The sequence below is a fragment of the Oenanthe melanoleuca genome, chromosome 7 (assembly GCF_029582105.1).
Source record: "Oenanthe melanoleuca isolate GR-GAL-2019-014 chromosome 7, OMel1.0, whole genome shotgun sequence".
In the NCBI taxonomy this organism is placed as follows: domain Eukaryota; kingdom Metazoa; phylum Chordata; class Aves; order Passeriformes; family Muscicapidae; genus Oenanthe; species Oenanthe melanoleuca.
In genome coordinates this window covers 24,240,605-24,265,691 of record NC_079341.1, presented here as the reverse complement: position 1 = coordinate 24,265,691, position 25,087 = coordinate 24,240,605, and the positions used below count along the sequence as shown (strand labels likewise).

The 25,087-nt window shown below is 38.6% G+C and overlaps 1 protein-coding gene across 1 annotated transcript in view; it reads left to right on the top strand.

The window, feature by feature from the left end:
* The window catches only part of CNTNAP5 (contactin associated protein family member 5), a 263,702-nt gene that overhangs the window by 151,852 nt on the left and 86,763 nt on the right, over positions 1–25,087 (top strand). Inside the window, exons 11-12 of the mRNA XM_056496452.1 lie at positions 10,242–10,348; positions 22,552–22,671. Coding sequence (XP_056352427.1) covers positions 10,242–10,348; positions 22,552–22,671 — 227 coding nt within the window. The remainder of the gene's footprint in view (positions 1–10,241; positions 10,349–22,551; positions 22,672–25,087) is intronic.

Sequence of the window (25,087 nt, the reverse complement as noted above, 5' to 3'; positions counted from 1 at the left end):
AGCAGCATGAAGGAGGTGAATAATAAACAAGAATGTGCAGTTTTTCACAAGTTCAAATCTTACACAACATCAAATTGAATGTTGTTAGATGCTGTAGAGGTCAAATGTAAAGGAAAATCCAGTAAGGCGTACATGAATTCATAAGCCACAGATGGCTGGAAGCTGGCAAATTGTTCACTGGGATGCTCTTGAACAATTTCATCAGCATTTTTGCTGTGGCACTGTCAGAGTAAGGAAATTGAAGGAGAGGCACTGTTGATCTGAAGCAAGTCTGGAGTGAGGTGATAAACTTAGGACTAGGAAGTCCAAGTCCCTCACTGTTTCTAAAACATTGTTTTCATTGTATGCAGCTCTCTGTACCTCTGTTGTTCAAAACAAAATATATTATGTCATAGCTGGGCTAATCTCAAAATACATTTGAATCTCAGTGTGAATTTTGCTAAGTACTAATATGTTCTGCACTGTGTTTTCTTTTCCTTTGTGTCAGTGGAAATAGTGGGTGTGTGGGTCTGTCTGTGTGTGGGCCAACAATGGAAGGCATAGCCTGGGGAAAATTCAGTCAGCCTCTCATTTAAAAATAAATGAAATGGGTAGGAAAACAAATATGCAGATGCTGGGAATTTGGCCACAGAGATGAGAAGCTCTGGGATTTCCCATTCAGCAATTGGCTCAAATGCCAGATTTTGTGACTAGAAATACTAGCTCTAGTCCTGAAGCTGAGTTGGTTGTTTACTGTGCTTGGCATCCTGTTCAGAGAATAGATGCAGGAATGTGGGCTCAAGAGATACTGCAGCTCAAGAGTTACCATGGTTATTAGGAAAATGTGCCAGAAAATCATTAAACCTCAGTCCAGAAACGCAGTGGATTTCCAGTCCTCCATCATACAGCACAGATGCTCCCTTTGGGCTGAGCAAGGCTGGCTGCTCTTACCACAGATGGACCCCTTGGAATACAGCAGCAGGGGCTGCAGTATTGCCTGGAGCCTGAAAGCATGGCTTGAATAATCTCATGCACTTCTTGCATGCAGTGGGACAGGCTGCTTTGCAGTGCTAATCTCAGAGAAGAAAATTCCATTTGCAGGAGTTCTTGCACTTTGTGTGTACACAAACAGGTGAGATCTCGTGTGGTTTCCCCTGCCAGCTCCTCCAAAGCCTCTAAGGAAAGGTGTTAGGAGGCATTGCCATTGGGGTAACTTGTGCTGAAGAGCTGTGGTGAGTAGAAAAGTCTCTTTTTCCTTTGAATTGGCACCCCATATGGAAATAGCCTCTTTTGCCCCCCAGCGTAGTGCTGGACAAATGTTTGCATTCACCAGGCTTTTGAGGCAAATCCTCTTGGAACACACCCATAATGACATTGGTTCCATTCATGTTTTTAGCTCCTCAGCTCCATCACAAAGGATGAGGTATTTTTGTTGCCCAGTGACAAAGAAAACTCTGTTAAGGAGTCTGAAATTTTATCATTCTGTTGATCCTGCCATAACTGAAATGCCTTGAAGAGATAGATTTTTTGGTGGCAGTTTCCCTGGACAGAAGTGGGGCTGAGGCAGATGGAGAAGCACAGTATTGTACACCCATTGTTTTATTGTCATAAATTCTACCCATGATTTGCACTTCAGTACATTAGACTGGGCTGTCTTCAGATTAGGAAAGCCTTTTATGTGTTAAGCCTGTCATTATCCATAAAGAAACTTTAAGGATAGCCAGATCCTGCTTTTCTTTAGGCTCAGGTTCACAAGTTTGCATAGATAATGCATGTGTTGCTCTCCTGCCTGCAGCTGCTGAGGTACTTTAATCTGATTGCTGCAGCTCGTGTTGATTTTGCGCTGATGAAGCTCTGACTGGGTTGTCCTATTTTTACTTGGCTGGCACCTTGCCCTTGCTGTAGCAAATACTGACAGTACTTTTCAAGGACAACACCAGGGACTTCAGTTCCCTTAAGTGACCCTGGGGGAGAGGGGGAGGAAAAGACTTTTGTGTTGAATTCACCTTGGCAGCTGGACGGATGGCACATCTTGCAGGACATCCTGGGAATTCCAGTGATGTGCCACGAGGAGCACAAACCTGACTTCAGAAATTTTCTTCTGAATCCTGGCAGTCCCATCTCTGTGGCATCAGTGAGCAGACACAGGCACACACTGATGTTGCCATCTTTATTAAACCAAGGCCCACCTGCATGTTCCAATTCTCCCAGCAGATCCAAATGGAGAGAGGGGTATGTGGTATCCATAATAATCACTGCAATGAGATTAGCATTTGCAGTTTTAACTTCATTAAGGAGGGAATATATGGAGTTGATTCATAAGTTGGCTTCCCTCAGCTGCTTCAGTTGTGGCTCACAAATAGTGTCTTTAGTCTCTATTCTTTTATCCCTGCCCATGTTTTATCTGGGAACATTCTTCATAGTATTTTCTAAATAAATTAGCTTAAAGTGTTCTTTTTCCTTGCTAAATAGAGCTGACCTTTTAAAACCTGCTTTATGCCTATTTCCTTTGTAGATTCTATTATATTTTATTATCAATTTTTACTTGTAAGAAAGAAAATATTTTTTTACTTTTTCTTCCTTTACTTTTAGTGCTGAACTTAACATTGCTTCGTGTGTTGTACTGTCAAAATGGGCCCTTGGGAAATTAATTACTATTGCAGGTGAAGGGTGTTAGGATAAATCCGATAAAAGCATAGTGGTTTTTTTGTATTTCTTAACTCTCCTTTTAGATTTAATGTATGCCCTGCAGCAGAAGCCAAACTTCATATCATCCTTTCACCCCCCAGCTTGGCCATGCAAGTAAAGAAATACTCTTGCTAATTATGTCCAGTGAATTTTAATTTTTTTGTTAGAGCTCCAGGCTGGTATTAAAATATCAAACATTTAGTATTACATTTAACCCCATATAAAATTCTGCAGTGCATAAATAAGTACTGCAAAAAGAATAATTTTAAAAAAAAAAACCAACCCCCAATTTGGCATCCATCCTTTTAACTCTCTGTAGTTTTTCTATCTTCATTATTTAATGCCTTCTCTGCAGAAATTACAATTATTTTATAGTGCACATTACTTTCTTTTTGCAGGAAATCCTCTTATGTTTTCTCTCCTCGGTTTTGTATAACAATGACTGGGATGTTTTTACGTCACATTCCTTGAATTTGTGTGATGATCAAAGCTGGAATGAGCTGAAGACATAAGAGGGGATGTCATGTCCTTTTTCAAAATGTTGCCTAAATCCCAAGTTTGCTTTGAGAATTGCCCAACTATGTCTCCATCCTCAGCCAAAACAAAGAATTTGGACTGCACACCTTCAGATGCTGGAATACCCAGTCTAGATTTTTTCCTTTAAATGCTGCAGGAGAAACTGGTCTGGCCAGTTATAGGATAAGCAGATAAGTGTTCTTCTGATGGTTTTTTTTTTTGACCTTAAAAAGGTGATTACAGTCCTGTGAGTGAAAATTTTCTCTTTATCTTTTGTCTCTTTTGCCTTTTTTTAGTGGACAAATAGCTCAGGGCTACTGAAGTTTCACATCTTCTTCTAGTTTATATATTTATTAATTAATGAAAATGGAAGAAGTTTTCAAAAAATTTCCCTTTCTCATGCTTGGTACTTTGTAAAACACTTAGCTTTGTGCTTGCTCAGAAAAAATTAGGATATTGTTAGAAACCTGTCTTTCTTTGTCACCATATTGTCCTTAGAGAAATTCTATTTTTTTCTATTTCCTCTATACTAAACCCAAAGCAGAGCACTGGAATGGGGTTTGGGAGTCGAAAATGGATGCAGAAATGGAATGGGGAAGATATCTTAAATACAAACTATGTTACATCTTGGGGAATGAAAAAGGGAAAAATGTGTCTTAATGACTTAATGCCTTGTCAAGATCACTATGCAGTGAAGAAAATAGTATTAGAAATTGAGGACTACATGATGTTCTGTGAGAGCTGAACAGTCTCTTGGGTCCTTCCCTAAAGTATGCACCTATATCACAAATTAGACATGCTAGCTAATGTAACTAAATTACTGAAAATACACCCTTGTGGTGTAATTTTGAAGTGTGATCTTGTAATCCTCTCAGTACCACACACATTTTAAGATGGAAGGATAAGATGCAGAAAAGCAGGGATTTAAAAAATTCAAACCAACAGGCATCCAAAGCCTGGCTGTTGGAATTAAAATTCCTGTAATTCTGAGGAGCATCCCCTCATCTCCTCATATCTGTTCTAGTGTTTAAAGCAGCTGAATAATGCAGGTAATGGCAGGGCTTCTCTCCAATAGCTTAAGGGCTGATTGACAATGAAGTATAATAAAACCATGTAGCACAGTTTCCTGCTCTTGGACTGGGGCATGATCATCACACTGTCAGATGCTCTTGCTTTGTGATAGACAGCAAAAAAATATTTGTACAAAGCAAATTCCCGGAAAAAAATATGCAGTCACTGTGGAAAATGCTATCTCTGAGGAGGGGGCAGTTTTCTAGACTTTGTGTTTCTTTAATGAGAATGAAAATGAATGCTCAGATTATTTGGATAACACCATAAATTCATCCTGCTTGCCCTTCTTTAACTGTGTTTTCCCTGTCCTTTTTCCATACATGCAATACCAGCTGCAGAAAATGACAATCCAGTACCATGAAGTGTTCACTAGTCTGTATAAGTGCTGTGTTTCAGAGCAAAATAAAGACAGATGCCTCAGATTCATCAGAATCATTCAGTAAATCCTGTGGAGGATGGGTTAAAAATTGGTTTGAGCAGGATGAATGCCTTCCTATAACTGCAGTGACTTCTACACGTGGAAGGGTGCTGAAATTTGAGATAGTTTTGTCCTCATGAGTGTAGGGACTTCTCACTAGGGTGGGAGAAAGAATTTGTCCTGAATGAGACCCCTGTGGAGAAGGAATGCAGTTTGAAAGTAGGTAAGGGGTTAATTTATTAGCTCTTGAAATCCCACTTGAGTGTGGAATTGAGTTTGGGGGGGGAACCTGGATAGAGTTCACTCTTATTGCTGCTCCTTTAAAGTAAAAATCCATGGGATGTGCAATGCCATGGTAAATTAAAGGCCAGATATGGGGATGAAAGTAGAATATCATATCTTTCTTTGTTTGTTTGATTTTTGCAGATGGCTTTTCTGCTTTTGCTTTGTAAAATTATGAATTCTAAATGGAACAGCTGTCTGTACAGGATGGTTTATTTGTTTCCCTTTTTTCTTTCTCAAATTTATTTATATAAAATCCTTTCTGCTGATGCTAAGCCAAACTGTCAGCACATTTACCTATATTAAAAATGTAGGTGTTCTAACAACAAAGCAATCAAACCTTAAAAGAATGCCTTTTATCTAAGGCACAGACAACAGGCTTTTCCTTCACCAGTGCCAGTCCCAGCACAACCTCCTCCACAGTTCTGTGCTACTCACATGCCTGAGGGCTGCTGGCATCAGTGTTCAGATCTTTTAAATGTTGGTCTCACAGTGCAGGGTCTGAGAACCAAGGCAACCAATAGTGCAAATGATAATATATTTTAGAAATCCTTTCATCAAGTTTTGCAAACCTTGCAAAGAAAAACTTACCTTTGTTATAAGCTATTGGCCTTTTTTTGTATTGTTTTGATTGGTTTGTTTGTTTTTAAATCAATTCAGTAGGATAGACTGGATGATTTCCACCATGGAAAAGAGGAGTTGTCTGTTTACATAATTCTTGTTCTCGTTGTTCTCCATGAGTTTTCGTAACACACTAAATTTATGAAAGAAAACATCGATGACTTAAAAATTAAAAATAAAGAATGCCACAAGATTTTTAGTAAGTTGCTGATCAGTTTTCTAAAGCTGCAAGAGGAAAGAGAATTTGGAATGTGTGGTGATTAGCAGTAAATGTCTGCTGAGGAAAACCAGAAGAGTGTTAATTCTTTTGCAGCCCATTTTAATATTGCTTTTACACACTTTATCTCTCTTCCTCTGGTTCTGGTAGCTCTTTTTCCTTCCTTTAGTTAAGGACACCTAGCCCACTATTTTACCACAAAAGGACATCCAGGGGAAAATAAGAGTGGGATGTGCTCTTGCAGTATTTCTTCTGATGCTCTCAGATCTTCATTAGTTTTCCCCTTGGTAAACCTCTGAAGTTGTTATACGTTGTCTATCTGGTAGCACTGCTAAATTCTCTTTGAAATGATTGTCTAGTCTCCCCTTGAAGCCATTTCTTGTATCAAAAATAACCTTTGGCAAGGAATTTCCCAGATTTATGGCTCAGCACAACAGGGCTGAAATCAATGCTGTTGCAATTGGCCTCAATCTCTTGAGTTTAGTGGAAGGACACGATTTTACTGAAGCAAAATATAGTCTGTTACAGCAACACCATGAGTTTCATCAAACATATATGCCCACTATATGAAGTCATCTCTTATAATATTATTTTTTTAAATTATAAATGAAATATCTGCTGGCTGTAAATAGGAAAACATGCTGAAAACAAAACAAATTTGATACACTATTTTAGACAATGCTTTATTAATAGATAATCTTCCAAAATTTCATGTGTTTTTTTGTTACAGCATTTTGTTAAGTTTTAGGGACTTAAAAATTGCTTGTCTGAAAATTACGTGTATTTACATTCTTGATATTTCAGGGGTGTGCTCTTTTTTTTCTTTCTCTCTGTGATGAATAGAAAGAAGAGTAGAGTGGAAGTGCTGGATGTATTGTGCTGACTATAAGAAAATCTCAGAGGTGCTTATTGAAAGTACACTGGGTTTATTTCCAGTCAAGTGTAGCATCAAATGTGTAGAGCTCCTTCAGCCTTCCCACTCAAGTAATTTTGCCATTGTTATTTCTTCATCATTCCCATCAAAGGCCCAAATTTCTCCCCCCTAATGTCTGTGCAGTTTGTCCTTTGATTTCAAAGGAAGCACACAGATGGTTTTGGAGGTGAATGTTTCATCCAAGGACAGTGAAGGCTTTGGTGCAGGCTCTGAATATTGCTCACTTAGATGAGTAAGATTTTCCAGCTTGGCTGAATAAGGGAAAAATTTATTTGCTTCACTTATTTTTATTTTTTTTTAAATAATTTTTCACCATGATATATATTAAATTAATAAATGGGGAAGATCAGAGTCCCTGGTCTGTCACAAACTTTCTTAGGCAAATCCATAAATTTTCAAGTGTCTCATTTATGTTACTTGCAAAAATTGCGTTAAGCTGTTTGTTCATTTCAATTAAAAATAGATCAGGGGCTGCCTGATGCAAATCTTTGTCCATGAAATGTTTTGTGATACCACTGCATTTTTTGCTGAAAGTGTTTGCTTCTGTTGGAATGCAAATATTAATTTATATTTTAAATTACATGTGTTTAAGTCCTTCAACATGAGGATCTAGGACAGTTCAGAAATGGAACAATCTGTGACTTATCCATGCCTTGATTAATTTTAATTACAGCTATTTCTTAATTTTGAGTTCTCTCACAATTAGGAAAAATTTTGCTTCTAATGAAGACACAACTGCTCAGCTAGAATGGGATTATGGTAATTATTAGAGTTGCAAAGAAATTTGTTTCATAAGCTCTTAGAAGAGTTAGTTATCTGACCAAAAACAAGATAAATGCAGTTGGTGCTAATTAAAGCAAATAGACTAAGGAATAAAAAAAGATTTAATTCCGAATTTATGAATATCATTAGAAGCTGACATGGTTTGTTTGACTAGCATTTTGTGCATTGTTGGGAGAAGAAAAAGTGTTTGCATTCACAAGACAAGTAGAAATAAGAAGTGACCTTCAACTTTGTTAATTCTTTAAAAGGAAACTGTTTTAAGGGAATAAATGTGGCTAAGCCTCTAATGCAGGCCTTTGGCAAACCACAAATGGTTAGTAATTAGCTCTACTGCATTAGGTTAATTAATAAAAGGTAGTTTAAAGTAGGCAAAAAGCATATTTGTCCATTACAGTGATGATGTAAGTTATGATAATAACACGGCACTCCTTTTATCTCTCCAAAGAGCTTGATTAACATCATATGTTTCTTCTCACCAGCCTCCCTGTGATGTGAATAGAGCTGCTGCTGCACGTGTGACATAAAGGAATGTTTATCACTAAACAGCAAGTGGAATTAAAGGCAGTGTGCTGAGGGCAAGGGCAGGCACCACCAAAGTACAAATAGAATAAATGAAACCACCTGCGTCCCCAGGAGCTGCTGTAGCCCTGTGCTGTGCCTCTGGGATGGAGCTGCTGGTGCAGGTGGCTGCAGGGTCCTGCAGGGCACTGTGTGTGCAGGACACACCTCACAGTCCTGTTTGCACCGTCCCAGAGAGCTCCTGCTCCCTTCAGCATTGACCCAAAGCTTTAAATCTCATTTCAGTATTGCCAGGAGTAGGTGTGATGGCAGAAGGGCTGCCTGGGCTCCCACTGCACCAGCAGGCTGGTGGACTGATAGATAATTGCCCAGCATACATTAAAAGCCAAAATCTCATCCCTTTCAGAATTCCTGCCTCATTAAGGATAGGGCAAACCCAGAGGTTTTGGACTTCCCCTTTGTTTCTTTCTTGTTTTAGAAGCAAGACATTCTCCCACAGCAGTGGAAATAGCTTCCTGGAGAGCTCAAAAACTAGGGATGTAATTCTCATACTCTACCCTCATTTGATCTTAATAATTAATAGAATACATGACAATGATTTTTATAAGACTAATATATCTTAAAAATGTTTCAAAAAATGTTACAGATAGTTATAAATAACATTCTTTCTTCTTGAATTCCTTATTTCTCTAGTATTTGAATAATAAATAATTACTGCAGTAATTGAGCAAGCATTAATAAAATAAATTAACATTTCATGTTAATAACTTTATATTATAATATAAATATATAATTTATATTATTACCTTTATAATTTTATGTATAATGGTATAAACAGTGATCAAGTGAACCTGTGCTCTGGAATGAATCTTAGACTCACTGATAGAGATGAATAGATGGAAGTTTGTATGAATGAGCATGGAGCATATTGAGGACAAGAGATTGTTCTGAAAAGCCTCTGGGCACATGAACAGGTTCCTTTGGGTTCTCCAGGTCTGGCAGCTCCAAACAGCCTTGGACTCAAGTAAATGACAAAAACTTGGCTGATGAGGCTCAGAAGGCTGGTGAACACGGCTGTTAGTGACATACAGATTTTCTGCTTGCATGCATGGAATGGGTGTAAGTAATCTAGAAGAAACAGACTGAAAGCCACTGCTAAGGGCAATAGACACACTTATACGCAAAAAAAAATTTCCTAAGGTTGAGATGAACTGCAATAAAACCACATCTTCAGCTAGAAAGAATCAAGGTAGCATGAGTGATTTCACACTAATACCCTGGAAAGATCTGGGCATTGAAAGAGTTTTGGAGCTCAAATTACAGCAAAGCAAATCCTAATAGAGTTCTGTAGTGTAAAGGATAAATTGATTGCTTGTTTCCTCTCCACCCACCCATCACAATTGGATCAGCAGTATAAACAAGTTACTTATTTTTCAAAAGTCACACACACTGTGCAAAAGAGATTAATATAAAGTAAGAGGGGAACAAAAATAAAAAGAAAAAAAGGCAAATAAGAGAACAATCTATTTCCATTTAAGCTGGTGTAACTCCATTGCACTGACTGCGTTTATACCAGGGGAGTTCAGATCAGCATTCACTTCTTGTCCTGGAGATTGAATTTATCTCCCACAGCTTTTATTTCTGTTCATTTCCTGAGCTGCATGCTGTTGTGCCTCTTTCTTCTTTTAATAATTTGTTTCACAATAATACTTCAGAGGCACACCAACTAAAATGAGGAAAATAAGAGAGTACAGAACTCATAATTGAAGCATATTTTTCCTCTCACTTCAAAGATTTGCATGCTGTTAGTGTTACCACAAATGTAACTCAGCCTAATTTTGATAAGAGTGGTGCCTGTTTAATTTGAGAACAGGGGACTCTCCTTTGGAACAAGATTTCAATAGCATTTTCACCTGCTACTTGTCTTGCTCTGTGGTCAGAAAGTTCGTGACATTTTAATTGCTAACAAGTGGAATGCTTTTATTTAGAGTGATCTTTACATATCTTCTGGATAGCTTAAATGTTGTTTTCTTCAGTGCTTGGACATGAATCACAAAGAAATAATTATTTCATTACACACCAATTCAACCCTAGGAAATTCTTGCCATAATGAGGAGTTGAGACAGTTCTGTTGGTTTTGATTTTTTTTTCCCCCAGCACATTATTTATGAAATATTTATGATTAATTAATTTTTAAAACTGTCTCAATTTAGGTGTTTACCCAACTACTGTGAACATGGAGGGAAATGCTCCCAGTCCTGGACCACCTTTTACTGTGACTGCAACAACACAGGCTACATGGGAGCCACCTGTCACAACTGTAAGTAAACCCATGTGCAGTTTTCATTTGTGTTACATCCACTTCATAATCACAGTGGTCATTAGCCATTAGGTAGAATTTAGCTTGGCTAAGCTGATTTTAATCTGTGTTTGGTGATTTAAGTCAATTTTACCACCCTGGACTTTGGCTTTAGATCACATGAAAGTCCATGTTGCAAAAACCCAGTTTCTGAAAGTTTATGATTTTGAAATTTTACTGAACTGTTCTTTGGGCTGCTGCTATTAACAAGAGTACAGGAACATTCAGCTACTGAAATCCACAGCAAAAGGAATATTAAGGTGTTTTAAAGGTTTAAAAAAAAAACCCCATCAAATAGTAGAGGCACAAAATGCTGTGAATTCTGGTAAAAAATAGAAAGAGGAAGGAAAAGCCAAAATAAAGCCTCTGCATACAGCTGACAAAAAAGGAAAATAGTAAATGAAGGTAAACTTCCAGTTCTAACAAAGGAAATAAAGAGAAAAAAACCAGTGAGTAAGAATAACAATTCCAGGAATACAACTGTAACCACTCTGGATGCTTGATGAGCACTTGGACCGCAGATAGGATGTCATTGGTGAGATGGATTATTACTTTTTCTCTGTTAAACTAAAAAGCAGAAGAGAAGAAAAGGTACTTAGTGGTTTGAAGCTGAGAATATTGGCAGCCATACTGTCATTTTGGAGACTTTAATGGTTTGCTAGTTAACAGTGAAAGCATTTGTGGGGTATGCAGCTGACAAGAGAGTCTGTTGAGAGATCTGTTCGTAGATTTGTCACCTGAACTGTGCATTGTAAACACAAAGGAAGCCAAAGGTTTTGTGTGGAAATGATGCCAAGCCAGATTGAAGAAGGAAATGAAAAGGCTGACTTTATAGTTCTAAAAAGAGGGCTTACTTTCTGTCCTTTGCTTTTGTTGTTCCAGAAGGCATCACAACTCTTCAAAGCTCATAAGCCATAGCAGAGTATTTACACCAGCTGATGACTGGTGCAGAACTAGGAGGCCAAATTAGGTGGTGAGAAGGGAGAGGCTCCTTGGGGACAGAAGAGAACTGTCACTATTGACTGTCAAAGGTGATCAGGGACACTCAACTCTGGGCTACATCTATGCTGTTGCATTATCTTGGGGCCTGAGGCTCACTGTGTCTGTGTGGCTTCTGTCCAAAGGAGACCATCTCATTACCACAGAGAGCTGGTTCATGACTAGTTTTCCCCACAGACACTTCCATGGAGCTAGTGAAGCCTCCTGCTTCTGTCAACTCGTGTCTGCACTTCAAAGGCACATATATAGCTGCACTTATTTAAGGTTCACTGATGTGAAACTACTCTGAAAATTTTCTCAGGAAGCTCTTGTGTTAAGCTGTGCACACCTGTGATGTACAGCTATTCACCTGCTCAACTTATTTACAACTCATTTATCAACAGCTAATTTGATTCCAACTAGATTGTGGAGCCAGCTACCCTGTGAGCCAAGCAGTGCTGATAAACAGCAACATTAGTCTGGTGAAATGCATTCATCTACTTGAAATATGCAGTGAAACCAATTCAAAGCTGGTGGGCAAACACAGACTGTTGATAAGAAACTTGCAGAACAAGAGATGTTATCACTTTCAGCTGATAGTGATGTGCAGTAGGACCTTTTAGCAGGTGGATGAAAGGCACAGATTTGATCTCAGCATAACTCCAGAATATTCTCAATCTATAGGAAACTCTCCAAACATGTAATTCAGTGTAGTTCCATCAAAGCAAAACATCTAATTTTGTATGGTCTGAAACATTACCTCAAGAGATTTTTATTTTTCTAGAACATTGATGCTGACAGGCCTGAAATTGAACTTAGGCCTGAAATTGAACTTATACCACTTTGGACAGGCTATTTCTGTTATTAAACTGCCCTTAAGACTCAAATCCATGCAGCAGCAAGGGAAAGATTTAGCTGAAAATCTGTTGCAAGCAAAACAGTGTAAATTGTTTCAGTATTGCCTGGATTTCTTTTTTGTCTGAATTACATCACCATAGGTTTTGCCTCATTTTAGTATGGTAAGAGGTGCCAGTGGTTGGAAACCATAAAAAGACCCATTCTTTGTCATGCTTTTAGGAAGAACTTGCATGGCATGCATCTGCAAGCCAGATTTTTTAAGAACTGAGATCTTGAGAGAAATTGCCCCTAACTTACTGTCATCAAATATGAAGTGTTGAAATACATTTTAGAATTGGTACATGAGCAGTCTTATTTTTAGTTCCTTATCTTCCCAGACCACACTGGATCCTGCTGTGAGGAACAGCTAACAATACATACTGTCTCTTCTCCAAGGGGTTTGCAGTTAAGTTTCTGAGGGTATAGAAACATACTGGCACAGGTGATGGAATGCCAGAAAGGCTTCATCAGCATCACAGGTGGCAGTTTCAGTCTGCCAGGTGCATAATTATTTCTAGGTTTTCTTATAGCAAAATAGTCACAAGGTAGAGATTAAAAAGAGGAAGAATTTGAGTGCTTGCAGACATGGAGTGACATGGGAAAAAGCAATAATGTGCTTGTTTGGAAAATGTAAAGCTATGGCCAGAGGAGTTTGACATTTTTGACAAGGCAAATGTCAGAGTCATGACAGGTAAAGAGGTTGGAAATGTGCCATGAAAAGCAAAGATAAATAGTTTGCATTTGATGCAACATAAGGGAATTAGACAGTGTCAGAAAAGAACAGTAAGTTGATAGAAGACACAGCTGGGACAGTGTTTGCAAGACCATGTCAAATATGTGGGACAAAATTGTGTCTGGCATGTCTGAAAATGAGTAGTTGAAATTCAAGATGTGTGGATGAAGCAAAAGTGTGCATCTGAAGATATGTGGAAAGAACTACCTGGCTCTGGACACGGTCTTAACATAATTTTACTAGAGGCAGCTACTTGCCTGCACACCTCAGGTATCCTGTTCACTCCAAACCCCTTCTGATCCTGAAAGCTGCTAAACTGTCACAGGATGTTTGGCAATCTGCCTGGTCCAGATGAGGGTCCACTACTGAAAAGGGTGTGGTTCTGTCCCATTAAAGCTTGTTTTGTGGCAGCCAAGTTTCACACTGAAGTGTCATCTGGTCCTGCTTCCATTCTCCTTTTCTCTGAACTTAACTGCAAGTTAAATGCAAGTAAAATCTTGCTACAACCTGTGTATGTTTTCCGGATTTCACTAGCCTTGGTGTTTTCTAACAGGTTGTTTCTGGCTTATTGCCTGATGCATGAGCACATTTCTTTGTTTAGCAGCAGTTGATCCTCCTTTGTTAGCTGCCATGGAATGTTACCAATGCCTTCCAAGTCTTTTGTTGTTGTGGTTTGTTTTGGCTTTGGGTTTTTTTCCACTTTTGAATTTGCCTCTCATTGTTACATCTTCCAGTGCAATTCACATCTTCTCCCTGGCTAGTCACAGCACTGATGAGCACTTGTGTGCTTTCCATCTCTCTGTAGCTGTGAAACCCCAAAACACATTCTCTGCCTCTCTCTCACAAGTACAATGGATGTGCAGTTTCATGCTAAGTGTAGAGCTGGTGCTGACTGTCTCCAGGTGCCCATATACTGCCCACAGTTTGCCAGGACTCATGGAATAACCCTATAGGATATAAAGCCAACTGTTGGTGATTTGCATTTGATTGTGTAAGAGTTTTGTTGTGCCTTAGTTTCTCCAACTCTGTTGGAAATAGGATCCTATTTGCAGATATATTAAAAGGTGTGTGATCTCTATCATCTACTGAAATTGTGTGGGCTCTTCCTTTTGATACTTATTGCTACTTGAGCTTATCTGTAGCTGAGACCATGCTTTGAGGATACAATCACATTTCAATCTCTAAAATGTATGAGTTTGCTTTTTGCTTTATCTTTTAAATGTGCCTCACATAGCTTGCATTTAGATAGGTTGGAAGATGAGCTCAGCTGAAGCCTTTTGGCAATAGGTGCTTTCCCAGTTTCTCCAGTGTGGTGAGTAGCCTGCTGATCTGTCAGGTGTTGGAGTAGTCTGATAAAATCCAGATAGGAGAGGATCCATTATGTAACCACGTGTGTGAACGATAACAAACCAGATAACAATGTAATGTTCATTTTCTCTTTTCCTCCTTTAGATACAAACACTGATGTTAGTGCACAGCGTGGGGAAAAGGCCTGGGTGGGACTCAGCTAATCTATCTTTTGCTGTCTGCTACTGTGACATCCAAGTTAAGACAGTGATTTGTCTCTCTCTAGATGTAAAAGGGAGTGTGAGCTGCTTTCAGAACTTAACTAATCTCACTGTGACACAGGGTGTCCATGGTAAGGTCATGGACCACCTCTGAAGTCTGTCATTTGTAGAGGGATGCTGTCCTAGCTTAGACATAGAGTAGGCAACCAAGGTAGGTCAAATTATAGGTGGGAAGAGAGATAGAGGGAAACCTAGATAAGTGAGTTACAGATCTTAATTTATATCTATTTATAGCTATATCTGTATCTATATCTATGTCCATATCTATATCTATCTATATAAATTAGTATATGTTTTAATTGAAAGTGCAGAATTTAAAAGCTGCATAGTCATTCCTCTCATATTATTAATTCCTGTAATTATCATCTGATAGTAAGAACAGTAGACTAGTGTAAAATGGCCCTGAGATACAGAATGTTATAACTTTATTGCAAGATTATGATTAGAAATCTTATCTTTCTGTGAGTTATCCTAGTCCCTTAGAAAGTCTCATCTTGCCCTTCTGTATTTCTACTATTTTTTATTTATGATAGTTTTCAGGTGATTTTTAGTCTTGCATGATTTTTTTAATTCCAAAGAGTCCTGAACACTGATATAAAAGATGTTGAGAAAGATAAAATAATGATTTTATTCCTCATATTCTGGGGTAGTCAACATGTCCCAAAGCTTTGCAAGGTGATAATTAACAGAATATAATTTAATTCTGGGTATTTGCTTTGGTGTGTGATCTATCTCACACATACAGGCATATGTCTCATTGGCCTAGGTAATTGCTGGAGGAAAGAGTCATCCAATAATGAAAATGTCATGCAGTCATTGATATGGCATAAACTTGACATAACTTCAGGCTTTGAACGTGTATTTTTTAATATTAATATGCTTACTGCATATATCATTTTTTATCTGAAAAGCTTAATATAGCTTCAGCCAGATTGTAAGCAGTACTGGAGCTGCATCTTAAAATGCCAGCTGGGGGTTTGGTAATTCTCCTGTGTTCCAAGGTTGGGAGATGTGTGCAGTCTGCTGGCTGGGCAAACGAGGTTTTGAGAGTTTATCTGACAGATGCCTACCCATGAGATTGAGAGTGCAGTTTTCAAGTCCTGAGTAGCCAATTCTCCTCTCTGAGGTTCTTGGAACAGGTTTTTTCCATGTGTGTTTAAACACATTGGTTTTCTTCGACTAAAGAAAACACATTTAATATTCATATCAAACCTTCAGTACTGTACTTGGTGTTCCTGCATATTTTTGTTCACACCATGCTTTTGGAGTTGAATTTTCATTGTTTATTTTGTAATAAGTTACTGTGTTATTAATGCTTTCCCTTCAGTGGTGTTAATTTTAAAAAAAGTTTTTCCCTTTGCCTGAGATTTGCTTATGAATAACACATTGAATATTCCTCTTTGGGACTTTCCTGCAGAAGGGAGCAAGTGGGGACTGACTCAGTCCTGTTTGAAGCCAGCCTTCCTCAGGTGTGACCATCTCCTGAGGGACACGTGGGCTTTTCAGCAAGACCAAAACAGAGAGCTCTGCACAGCATCCTTCACCTCTTTGATTGCTCCTGTCCCTCCAACACTGCTCTTACAATGGTCTGGGTCTCCCTGGCTGCTTTCCTGCAGCAGCAGGGCTGGCAGTGACCCTGCACTCAGCTGGGATTGTCACAGGCACCTTCCAGCCACAGCAGGGAAGTGACAGGGGAGGATGGCTTGGCACGACCTTTCCTCCCTTGCCCAGGGGGAGCCTTAGCTTGGGTGGCAGGAGATTGTCTAATAACCAGGTGAAAGGAGAGTATGTCTCCTGAGCAGCCATTTAGGTGACCCTGTGGTAAAAGACATTTTAATTCTACCTATGGAAATAACATATTTTTCATCAGATGAGTAAGTACATTTTTTAAAAAGGAGAAAATAAGCCGTCTGTCATCCAGGCATGTCACAGCAGAGACTGCATTATTCTGTCAAGAGCAGAGCTGTCACAATCCAGGTTTTGAGAGTACATTTTCTGGCATTTAACAAGACAATTGTATTTTAAGGGTGAGAATGATGATCATTCCCCAAGTTCATTGCTGTACTAATCCCTCTGTTGTTGAAATAAGAAATCTGCCATTGCATATTGCTTTATTTTTTATTTAGAAAAATCTTTTGTTCATTGCTTATTATTCCACGTCTATAAGAGCAGATCTGTCAGGCCTGAGGTACATGAGCAGAGATTGAAATAGTCATCTCTGATCTGCCTCCAAGAGATCTGAGCATTTTGTTGAGAATGCTTAATTTGGCCTGCTCAGCATTTGTGTACATCTGTGTTTTCCCAAGGTCAGTCTGTGGCTGGTTGAATATCCTGGCAGAACCCCCAGCTCTTACTGGCCTCTCCAGTCTAACCAGTGCATAAGTTCTCACCTCTCAATACTGCAGTAATTATCATTATAGGAGTTATTATTACTCTTTTTGTCTAAGGTGCAAAGAATTACAAAATGGTTGAATGAGTCTGAAATGATGTTGCCATAAGTATTCTGTCTATATTTTTTCACAACTTTACAATTTTTAGAGATGATAAAAGCAGCTCTCTGCTTCTACATTTTAGTTGGAACTGGACAGTGTCAGCACCTCCCAATGAAATCAAGAATTAAAGTTCTTTAGGTCCCTTTAATGTATTTTATTTATTATATCACCATAAAATATTCTCTCCCTCTGAGAAATTGAAAATTATCAGCTGCTTTTATTAGATTATGAGAATCTAATTTTGGAGCAGGATTGCTACAAGATTCATTTTGGCAGTCATAACTAGTACAGCTCAAATTCTGAATCCCTAGCTCACACTTCATACAATAAAATCAATTTCTAAAGTAATTGGGAATACAGTTGGAGCAAAATATTGGAAATTTTAAGGTTTACTTTTATTTTTCAAGGGAAGTTATCTTGGTGTCCATTAAATCTGGAAAGGACAGAGTCATCTGAGGAAAAAAAAAGCAACAAACCAAACATTTTGGAATTTTTTGTTTAGAACTTAACATTCTTGGTGGTATCTATTTTAGTAATGTGCTGCTGGGTGCAGAGGTTTACCTTGCCTGGCCTTCCAGCAGGAAAACTGAACAGTGTCACTTAACGTTTACAAGGGTTTTACAAGAAATTAGGAAATGGATTCTATTAGGTTTTATACACAAAAGGTGAAAAATAGTTTTATTAAAATTATATTAAAATCTGATAATGCTTTTCTGACACTGAAGTCTGAGTCATGGATCTGTAGCTTGAACCATGAGCAATCAAAGTGAATATTTATAGTTTTGTGAGGATATTTCTGTGGAGGGTGTAGTGTAAGGCTTGAAAAAACGTGGGATGTATCCATTTCAGAGCCATAGTTTTGATTTTTGAGCTTATGAATGTTTATATTGCAGAAAATATGATAAAACATATAGGTGATATTACTCTGACTGGGGATAAAGTGTTTATTTTGTGAATATACTGATCAAAATTTGACAAATTATTTCCTAAGTACCTGGGAAGATGAAAAGTGAGAACTAAAGGAAAAGATAGGCATTATGATCAGTGAGTAAAGCAGTGCTGTAAACAAGTGTTCTGATGTGATGAGCTGTTGATCTGAAAAGCTAGTTCAGCTTGAGATACTTGAGACTGAAAGAGATTCCCGAGGGAGAAATTTGGTATGTGTGTTTCACAGAGGATTTTAAGGGCTGGGAGACAGATATCTTGAACTCTGTGAGGACAGTGCATGCCTGCACACCATCAGCACAGCCCATCCTGGCAGATAGGCAGGAGCACAGACAGCACTTAGAGAAGCTGCTCTTGCTCTAAAGAATGGGGCTCTCAGGCTGCATCACTTTCAGCAGCCAGCTCTGGGAGGATTTTAAATTTCTTTGTAAAACACAGCAGTAGCCTTTAAAAAAAGTCCTTACAGGGCAAAAATGTCAGCATAGGGTCTATCCAGTGTTATAACTTACAAGTGATTCTGGCAAAAAAAAAAGAAGGCAATAAAAGACATCCTTTGTGACCAAGTAAAATAGATATTTCTGATGTTGTTTCCCTTACTAAATCTGGGACCTTGGAGTCAAGCTGTTTCTTGTTTGGTCTTTGTGGTGCAGCCAGTTACCAGCAATAGCCCTGTGACACCTTTTACACTGATTTTTTTTTTTTTTTTGCCTTGTGCTGTACTTCACCCTAATGCTTTTACCAGCCATGCCTGGCTGTGAGGTCCAGGCTGGGCTTGCAGGGGGTGGTGTGGGTTCATGGCTGCTGACATTGCTTTCTGTCCAGAATGCTGTCAGAATTCACTCCATGAATCAGCCCCACCCTGCTGCCCCTGGGAGCTGCAGTGCCACTGCTGCGTGGAAACACAGCAGGGGCTCAAAGCCCCAAACTGTGATTTTCAGTGTTTCTGGCTCACTGAAACAAATGGTGTTGGAAACCATAATTTTATCTTCACTGGCTGGTGTTAATCAAAATTAGTGGGGGGGAAAAAATACAAAACAAAAACTGGGAGGGCTGGGGAAGGAAAGCTGATCTTGCTTCTATGAGACAAAAGACAAGTTAAAGGTTTCATTATTGAAATAATGCTTTTAAAAATTTATTTTAATGAGAAAACAAGCTTTGCATGAACAGCCAATGAAGAATGCTCTTTTTGTTATTTAGGTCCCATTTGGGTGAACATTTTACAGTAGGAAAACAAATTTGAAGGAATAAAAGTATAAACACTATTGAAATACCTCAGGGAAAGAAATAAAATCATTAATTTTTATTTCTATTTTTTGCACTTAAAAATTTTAAAATATTGCTAAAATAATGCTTGAAAATTCATGGTGGGTTCTACCCTGAATGAACTGATGAATTTATTAATTCATCCTCCTTTATTAAAAACGTTCCATTACTACAAATGCTCTTTGCCATTAAAATATTTGCACCTTTCAACAGTTACATCATTACCTTTGGTGCTTGCCTTTTAAAAGTGGGGCCTTATTATATGCCTAAATAACTCTTCAATGGCAATTACAATAATGGTTTCCCTAGCATTCCCAAAATGAACAGAACTCCATCTACATCAGAGAAACCTTACACAAAACAAAACATAAATATGAAGGCAGTTTCAAAGTTGAGGTTCTGGGATCTTAACAGTCACAGATGATTGTCTGTTTTTTACTTTCATATGATATTTCTGGTTGCAAAGAGATCCTGTCTTTTATGGACCCAGAAAGATGGCTTCAAGTTTTTGTTACTGGCATAATAGGGCCTTTTTCAGCAAATGGAATTGCATAACTTTACTCTGAAGCAAGCAATCATCTCGGGCCACAAATGCATTGAGCAGGGCTTGGAATGGTTGGGGCACTCAAAATGCCCGTGGGGACATCAGTGACTGGAATACAAACATAATTTTCTTCATGATGCATTATAAAGAAAAAAATAGCAAAAAAAAAAAAGAATTAAAATCAAGTAGCCCATCCACTTCCAGTCTAGAAGTGTGCAGTGCCAAGTGCTACAGACACAGGAACATGAAACTTTGTGTGCAGACACGAAATAAACTGCCCACCAAAACTGCTTTTCGCTAATCATGATGGAATATGTTTTATGTGCAAGAGGTTGAGGTTTATAGCCTTTTCCCATTTCTCCTGCTACTTCCCAGTATGTAGTGCTGGATTTCTCATTCAACTGAAAGGCAAACATACCAGGATGGATTTCCTTCTGGCAGATGTAACTGTAGTTTTATGGAAGCTTGTGCATCCTTACAGATTTATACCAGTTGAGCACTCTTAGTCTGATTTCTAGCTCTATATAGCCTTTTTTTCCCCAAAGTTACAGTGACAAAGGGGCCATCTAAGGGTGAGTAGATCATCTCTCTTTGAATCTGCCCACATTATTAATGGCAGAATTTTCACATCTTTCCTTAGTAATTTGAAAAAAGTAGATCTGAGCTCCAGCCAAAATGACAGTCAAGAAGAGGAACACTTAGAAAGAACAAGTTGTGATGAAGAATGAGATTTGCTGTGCCAGTTCACTGACAACATATTTGTTTTCTGTCTCTACCCCTCACACCATCCTTTGTCTTCAAAAACACTCAGCAAACAATTCAGAGGAAGCAATTGGCATATTCCCTAATGAGACAAGATAAAGTGTGCTGTAACGATGATGACAGCAAATTCACTAAGTGAACTGCAGTTTAAGAACTTTGCAAATTGATCAAATCATGATTCCTTGGTTGCTTACTTAATTGCCTGTTACCATCTCTCTCCTGACCTCCATATGCCCACTGCTTCTGTCAGCACTTCTGCAACTCAGGGACTCTCTGTCAGCCCCTCAGGTTGTGAACACTGGGAGAATAGGTTCTGGTTTGGGGATTTTATTTAACTTGCATTTAATATGTGTTCTTGGCCAGCTATCACAGTGGGAATTTAGAGATATTCTGGACTCCTACCATGCTTGAATACATCAGGCTGTGAGGAAAAAGCTTTCCTAATTCTATTTATTATAGGATGGATGCTAATTAAGGCACTGTCTCATCGGGTGCTGAGTATCTTAAGCAGCTTCTTAACCCTGGGAAGGATAGTGGTGTGCTTGTTTAGCACTCAGTAATATTCTGTCTGCTAAAGATGTCTGTTCAGGCAAGAAATGTTCAAGGGAAAAGCATATTTTGCGGTGTGTACAAATGATTAAATGGTGAGACTCTTAATCCAGTTTGGACCAGAGCCTCTAGAACTGTGGTTCCACTTTGTTGGCAGAAGTGAAGAAATGTCCAGTATCTAAATGATGAAGTATCTTATAGTATTCTTCAGACAAGGCTACTTCAGGGCTCACCATTTATGCCTTTTTGAAAGTTTCATTAGAGAAGTTTCTTTACGAGAAGAAGGGAAAAGGAGGGATGTGAGCCCATGTGTGCACAGGAGTGGGAGTAAGGAATTATTCCTGCTGCTGTGGAACCATTGCTGTCTTCTGCAGGGATTGTGTTTAGAAGTGGTGAGGAAGTGCTGGCCCTGCTATCAATCTGCAAAGCTCCCTGAGTTCCTTTCAGATGAAAAACACTTGGAACTTTGGAGTTGTATTTACAGCCTCAACACAGCAGTCACAAACTGTTATGGAGAATAATTTTGTCAGTTTAATCAGATAGGTGTTCAAGCAGGTGGGGAGAAAAAGAATCAGCTATCCTGAAATGGGATTTAAGGTTGTTGTTCAAGGTCCAGGATCATACATGTGACTGTCCAATACTTCTGAACTGTCTCTCTGCAGGAGTTTTCTCTTTTGCCCCTATGAAGTGACAGTTATATCTTTCCTAATAATATTCTTCAAATACAGAGATATTTATAAATACTGACCTCTGGCTTTTCTTCCTCATTTCTTGCTCTTGGTGACCTGCTGTGCTCTTTTTATTAACCACTTGGACTTTCATGGGCACTCATACTCCAAGAGAACAATATTGATGAGCAGAGAGAAAGAATTGGTTGTATAAAATTACGTCTAAAGCATAAAAATATCACCTAGGAGGGAGATTGTGTCTGAGCTTGAGCTTTTCTGCTGGGGGACAATGGATTTCATTTGCTTAGTAGACTATGGTAAGGCTTTAATGCTTCCTGTTAACCTTATCCTGCAGGGAAGGTAAGGACTGGCAAAAATACCTGTTATCTATGTGGTAAATCATGTGTACCTGTGTGTGTGTAGGTATGTCTGAAATACCATACATGGATGAATATTTGTACCACCCCATAACTAGATGTGTCACATTTGAAAGTTCATGTCCCTTTATTTAAGTTTTTACGTACTTTAATCCAAAATAAAGCAAGTACCTGTATCTTTAAAGCCAGTCTCTATTAAGTTCAAGGAAAGAGTTAAACAAATGTCTGATTTTGAGCACGGATTCAGGCCCAAATGCAGTAAGATTTCACATGCTAATCAGCTGTGTGCTAACAGGGTATGTTATGACAACAGTTAACAGAGTACTTCTATAAAACATGTCTGCCTGTGTTCTGTCTGTGCTGCAATCACTCTCTCTTTCTTTCAAAGCTGTCTATGAGCAATCCTGCGAGGCTTACCGACACCAAGGGAAGACATCAGGTTTCTTCTACATCGACTCTGATGGAAGTGGGCCACTGGGACCTCTCCGTGTTTTTTGCAATATAACAGGTAATGACCCAACCTTGACTTGGCTGCCTGATGTCGGGTCTAATTTGATTTGAGGGGGTCTAAGCAGAATGATAGATACGTCAATAATGCAGCTCAGCAGTGGGGAAGAAGCAGGGTATTTGTAACAGGTTTCACTTTGAGATGTTTCCTTAAGTAAGATCCACGTAAAAGTGATTTTTAAAACAATTTTGAAGGACTTGCCCTGCTAAGTGATAAACACACCAGTTTCTGCACCTTATAAGTGACACTTCAGGATATCAGAACTTTTGATGAGATGTTTGTATTTTACTAAAAAGGTAGAAACTTAGAATCCAAACCATTCTTTTGTAATTTAATGGTTTCTCTGCTTTATTAGAATACAAGATCTAGGAATTATTATTAAACTCCTCTCACTGAGCTAGCTATAAACCCTTCTAGTCTGACATAGGCAGCAATAAATCCTTTCAGACAAGTGTTCTGCCTTTGGCATTCCATAGACTGGAAACCTTGATTGGCTCTGGTATTTGTATGGGGGAGAATGCATGATGATCTTAGGACACCAAAGAGATGGGCAGCAGAGCAAGAGCCTGGCAAGGTGACCTGTTGGTTGAAGCTTTTTAACCTTACAGTTCTATAGGTTTAAAAAAAGAATTGTTTCAAATGAACATACCTGTCTGGCAAATTCTCCCCTTAAGTGGGTCCTATTTTGTGTATAGAACTGTCAAGAGTATGAGAAAAGATCACAGGGCCCTTATTGTGGGTGGGGGTAGAGAGTAGGGCTCCCTTTCTGCTTTTTATATTTGAAATAGAGGTGAAATTTCCCACACTGTCTCCTGTTTGGCATTTTTTGCTTCCTGTGGCCAGGTGCAGATGAAGGAATATTTTATTACCCTTTCTAAATTGCTAATTCTGGCTGAACTGCTTTGCCACATATCACCTCCACAGTCAGTGCTGAAAATTGAGGACTCAGGATATTCATATTTTATCCTTAATCTCCTTGTACTTAAAGCGCCTCAAATTAAATTTTCATTCTTATTTAATTGGGCAATGATTATGTTAATTAAATGCACAACAGTTAATTATTAAGTATGTTTTTTTATTCAAGTGTAACAAATATTTAATAAGATGCGTCTCCTTCGATGTTGAATCTCCTAAGAATTGAAACAGAGTTTCACCTTTCTGTCTGAATATCCTTCCTTGATCTTCAATATGGGAAATGTGCTCATTTTTATTATTTATCATATAAATATGTGTGATCAAAACATTGTCAGTGCTTTTTATCTCTGCTGAAGAAGTAGGATTCTTGACAAACACCTTGCATTTGCTTTCCTCAAATAAACTTTATCTGGCAGAAATCCAGAAGGCATATACCTGATTTTCTCTCTATCTGTAATGAACTTGCTGACATTCTCATAACATTGGTTATGAGAAGAGTGGAGGTGGGGAAAACTGTCAGAACCTCCTAGCCTGGAAAACTTCAACTAGATATGATTTGGGTGCCTTAATCACAAGAGCTTCTTTTCTCTCTGGGAAATTCCCTTGTTGTTATTCTCATAAAAATTGTTTACAGTAATCAATTAAGTGCAAAGCAGGGAAAATATTACTTTGTGTTCACAGGGATGAATTCTCAATTTGCTTCTTTTTTCAGATGCTTCTGCTTAGTTTTCTGTAAGTACCTCATATTCAGGAAAAGGCAAAATATGAAATTCTGTGTTATTACACTAGATACATACAAGGAACAGGAAAAATATTATTGTTCAGTGACATAAATCTGTACCACACCTCCTGGGAATGGAAGAGTGTGGATGGTCATGAACATTGATGGCTTCCATGAGTGGGGAGACTAAACAAATTAAAATGAAGGCTGGGGGGAACTGTCACAGGAGAGTGTGTAGATCATGTGTGGCACAGAGAGAGCACATAGGAATTGATTCTTTTTCATCATATATGAGCTAAGGGACACTTAAATGATTACATAGCAGGATTTGGGGGCTTTTTCTTTGCTTGCTTTTTCCTGATGCAACGAATGCAACTTGAAACCACCACAGGACAGCAAGGTGGCTGATAGATCAAGAGAGGGAGTAAAACCCATCTGGAAAAGGCTCCAGTCTTGTCTGACAGATTTAGAAGGTGCAAGTAAACACAGAGGTTTAGTAGCAGCTTCCCACTCAGGTAGCTGTGACCATTGAGAAATGGGAATGAGCTTTAGAAAAACCTTTTGGCTTCCCTGGGTATCTCTTCACCCTCAGAAGCAGAGGTGGGCTCCTGGGCTAAATAAAGCTTTTATTTTACTCAGGCTGGCAGTTCTTTCTGAATACAGGTCAAGAAACAGCAACCTTTTTATGCCCAAAACGTGTTCAAGCTGAAGAATTTGGAGGTGGAATGGAAAATTCAGGGCAATGACTGATTTAGTGTTTTTAGAAGTTGAGGTGCAGAG